Source organism: Capra hircus, chromosome 20, assembly GCF_001704415.2.
Source record: "Capra hircus breed San Clemente chromosome 20, ASM170441v1, whole genome shotgun sequence".
Lineage (NCBI taxonomy): Eukaryota > Metazoa > Chordata > Mammalia > Artiodactyla > Bovidae > Capra > Capra hircus.
In genome coordinates this window covers 14,800,027-14,804,347 of record NC_030827.1, presented here as the reverse complement: position 1 = coordinate 14,804,347, position 4,321 = coordinate 14,800,027, and the positions used below count along the sequence as shown (strand labels likewise).

Genomic DNA, 4,321 nt, shown 5'->3' with positions numbered 1-4,321 from the left:
CCCACTCTAGTACTCTTGCCTAGAAAATCCCATGGACGGAGGAGCCTGGTAGGCTGCAGTCCATGAGGTCGCTAAGGGTTGGACACGACTGAGTGACTTCACTTTCACTTTTCACTTTCATGCATTGGAGAAGGAAATGGCAACCCACTCCAGTGTTCTTGCCTGGAGAATCCCAGGGATGGGGGAGCCTGGTGGGCTGCCGTCTATGGGGTCACACAGAGTCGGACACGACTGAAATGACTTAGCAGCAGCAGCATTCTATTCATACTAAGTCAAACAAGAACAATCAAAATGTCATAAAATTTTAGTTAAGCAAAAATTCACAAGTTTTCTAATATATATATTATACATAGTATTTATATATAAGTATACCAAAGCTTTTCTACTATGTTTGATAAAGGCTTAGGAAAGAACATCAAACCAAAAAAGAGATGGAGAAATTGGAAAACACACACTAAATGAAATGGGAGCACTGAATATAAAATAGAAAGAGTGAAGCAATCTAGATGAAAGTAAAAGATACTCAGATAGTCCAGTTTTTTTTAAACACGGCTGCTCATTAGAAGCATATCTGGAGCTCTGTCAAAAAAATAAACACAGTACCTGGGCATTTGTATTTTTCAAAAAATTCCAAGATAATTCTGATATGCATCTGGACTTTTAAAGTGGTTACAGGTTTTTCTGTTAAAGGTAGTTTTAGTGATACAGAATCCTATAAGTTTTCTGTTGACCAAACATTATACAATGATATTAAGTGAGTAATAGTTACATAATCACAATATTAAAAATGTTTATCAGTTTTCACAATCAATAACCAGACAAATTATAAAAGATAATTACAGCTTTTCCCTCCATGGTTTCTCTCCGCTCCCGCGAGTAACTTGGCTCCGGGGGCTCCGCTCGCCTGCCCGCTCGCCGCCCGCCACCCAGGACCGCGCGGTCGGCCTGTGCCTCGAGCAGACCCCTTCCGACGGCCCTCCCTGCGCAGGCTGGGACGCCTCTCCCCGCTCCGCCCCCGCCGCGGAAAGTTAAGTTTGAAGAGGGGGGAAGAGAGAGAAACATGGACATGAAGAGGAGGATCCACCTGGAGCTGAGGAACCGGACCCCGGCAGCTGTTCTAGAACTTGTCCTGGACAATTGCAAATCAAATGATGGGAAAATTGAGGGCTTAATAGCTGAATTTGTGAACTTAGAGTTCCTCAGTTTAATAAATGTAGACTTGATTTCAGTTTCAAATCTTCCCAAACTACCTAAATTGAAAAAGCTTGAGCTCAGTGACGATAGAATCTGTGGAGGTCTGGATATGTTAGCAGAAAAACTTCCAAATCTTACACATCTAAACTTAAGTGGAAATAAACTGAAAGATATCAGCACCTTGGAACCTTTGAAAAAGTTGGAATGTCTGAAGAGCCTGGATCTGTTTAACTATGAGGTTCAGTTCAGTTGCTCAGTCGTGTCCGACTCTTTGCGACCCCATGAATCGCAGCACGCCAGGCCTCCCTGTCCATCACCATCTCCCGGAGTTCACTCAGACTCATGTCCGAGTCGGTGATCCATCCAGCCATCTCACCCTGGGTCGTCCCCTTCTCCTCCTGCCCCCAATCCCTCCCAGCATCAGAGTCTTTTCCAATGAGTCAACTCTTCGCATGAGGTGGCCAAAGTACAGGAGTTTCAGCTTTAGCATCATTCCTTCCAAAGAAATCCCAGGGCTGATCTCCTTCAGAATGGACTGGTTGGATCTCCTTACAGTCCAAGGGACCCTCAACAGTCTTCTCCAACACCACAGTTCAAACCCCAGATTCAGATGCCGAGGTGGATGGTGTGGATGAAGAAGAGGATGATGAAGAAGGAGAAGATGAGGATAAGGAGGAGGATGAAGATGGTGAGGAAGAAGAGTTTGATGACGAAGAGGATGATGATGAAGACAAAGATGTAGAAGGGGAGGAGGATGAAGATGAAGTCAGTGGGGAGGAAGAAGAATTTGGACATGATGGAGAAGTTGAAGATGATGAAGATGAGGATGAAGACGAAGATGAAGAAGAGGAAGAAAGCGGGAAAGGTGAAAAGAGGAAGAGAGAAACAGATGATGAAGGAGAAGATGATTAATAAGACCCCAATAACCTGCAAAAACAAGCTGTTCAGTATGGGTTGGACTGCTGACATGGATTTGGTAGCTTTTTTTTTTTTTTTTTCAAGAAAAATAAAAGGGTAGCTGTGATACAAACCCCAGGACACCCACCCACCCAAAGTGCCAAAGAATAATTCCTATGACATTTCACCTTCCTCCACTTAGTCCCTCTTGGAAACCCACCACCAAGCTTGGGGACTTCACCCCAACAAAATTGTAAGCGTTTTTAGGGTTTTGTGTAAGACTTGCTGTAGCGTGGATAGCTGTGATTGGTGAGTCAACTGTCCGTGGCTACCAGTTACACCAAGATTGTAACAGCATTTTTACTTTCTGTACAACAAAGAAGCTTTGTAAAGAAAATCTTAACATTAAAAAAAAAAAAGATAATTACAATATTTGCAAGCCATAATGGAAACATAATTAACCTAACAATATAAAATAATTACATACAGTTTAGGGGGTCAAGCAGAGTGATGTGGTAAGTGGAAATGGCCTACATACACATGTTTTCATCTGCTCAGTTAGTCCATATCCTTTGGTTGGTGCATTTAATTCATTTACATTTAAGGTAATTATCAATATGTATGATCCTATTACCATTTTCTTAACTGTTTTGGGTTTATTTTCTGTAGGTAGGGATTTTCTTTCTCTTGTTTTCTGCCTAAAGAAGTTCCTTTAGCATTTGTTGTAAAGCTGGTTTGATGGTGCTGAATTTTTTTAACTTTTGCTTGTCTGGAAAGCTTTTGATTTCTCCATCAAATGTGAAGGAGAGTCTTTCTGGGTAGAATATTCTTTGTTATAGTTTCTTCCCGTTCATAACTTCCATTCCCTTCTGGCTTGTAGAGTTTCTGTTGAGAAATCCACTGACAGCCTAATGGGAGTTCCCTTGTAAGTTATTTGTCATTTTTCCCGTGTTGCTTTTAAAACTTTATCTCTGTAATTTTGGTAATTTTGATTACTGTGTGTCTCAGTGTATTTCTCCTCCGGTTTATCTGGCCTGGGACTCTCTGTGCTTCCTGGACTTGGTTGATCATTTCCTTTCCCATGTTGGGGAATTTTTCAGGTATTATTTCTTCAAATATTTTCTCAGGTCCTTTCTCTATCTTTCTTCTCCTTCTGGGGCCCCTAAAATGTGAATGTTCATGCATTTAATGTTGTCCCAGAGGTCTGTTAGGCTGACTTCATTTCTTTTCATTCTTTTTTCTATACTCTGTTCTGTGGCAATGAGTCCCACCATTCTATCCTCCAGGTCATTTATCTGTGCTTCTGCCTCAGTTATTCTACTATGGATTCCTTCTAATGTATATTATTCATCTCTCTTTGTTTGTCCTTTAATTCTTGTAGGACTTTAGTAAACATTCCTTGCATTGTCTCAATTTTTGCCTCCATTCTTTTTTCTGAGATCCTGAATCATATTTACTATCATTATTCTGAATTCTTTTTCTGGAAGGTTGCTTATCTCCACTTCATTTAGTTGTTTTTCTGGAGTTTTATCTTGTCCCTTCCCCTGGGACACAACTTTTTGCTTTTTCATGCTGATTAACTTTCTGATGGTTTTGTTTTAGCCACTATGGGATTGTGGTTCTGAACCCATATCTCTGAAATTTCCCGAATTGGCAGGCAGGTTCTTTACCACTAGTGCCACCTGGGAAGCCCATATATTCATACATATATATATGTGTGTGTATATATATATACATCTATCCATCTATCTATATATATACATATGTCGAAGATATCTCAATAAAGCTGTTTAAAAAATACTGAGGCTGGGCACCACCCCAGGTGAAATGAATCAGAATCTCTTGCAGTGGAACCCAGGCATCAGTGTGGCAGGGGTAGTTTCTCAGGGCTCCCCAGAACTCTCATTTTGGATTGGTAAAACACAAGCTTTGGAAGGGAGCTTTGTCAATGGCCTCTTGGGACCTCCCTTTTGGAAGCCTCCAGGAATAACCAGACTTGGTCAGTTTGACACAGTTTTGTACCAGACACTCTTTGGAGATGTTAATCCACTCTGAGTGGTTCAGAGGGGGAGGTTTCCTGCAGGTCTTGGAGTGATCCTGCTTTTAGCTCATGTTGTCTGTCTCTGCTCTCTCATAGCATTCACAGGACTCTTCCTAATGGGCAAACCTTTCCTCATTTTTCAAGTTCTATGGGTGAGGAAGGGCACTTCACTAGGTGATTAGATGAACC

The 4,321-nt window shown here is 41.4% G+C and overlaps 1 protein-coding gene across 1 annotated transcript; it reads left to right on the top strand.

Moving 5' to 3' along the window:
• On the top strand, positions 953 to 2,498 carry LOC102173415 (acidic leucine-rich nuclear phosphoprotein 32 family member B-like). The gene is made up of 2 exons (XM_018065471.1): positions 953 to 1,538; positions 1,787 to 2,498. The coding sequence occupies exons 1-2, from the start codon at positions 1,061 to 1,063 to the stop codon at positions 2,104 to 2,106; spliced, it is 798 nt and encodes a 265-aa protein (XP_017920960.1). The 5' UTR covers positions 953 to 1,060; the 3' UTR covers positions 2,107 to 2,498.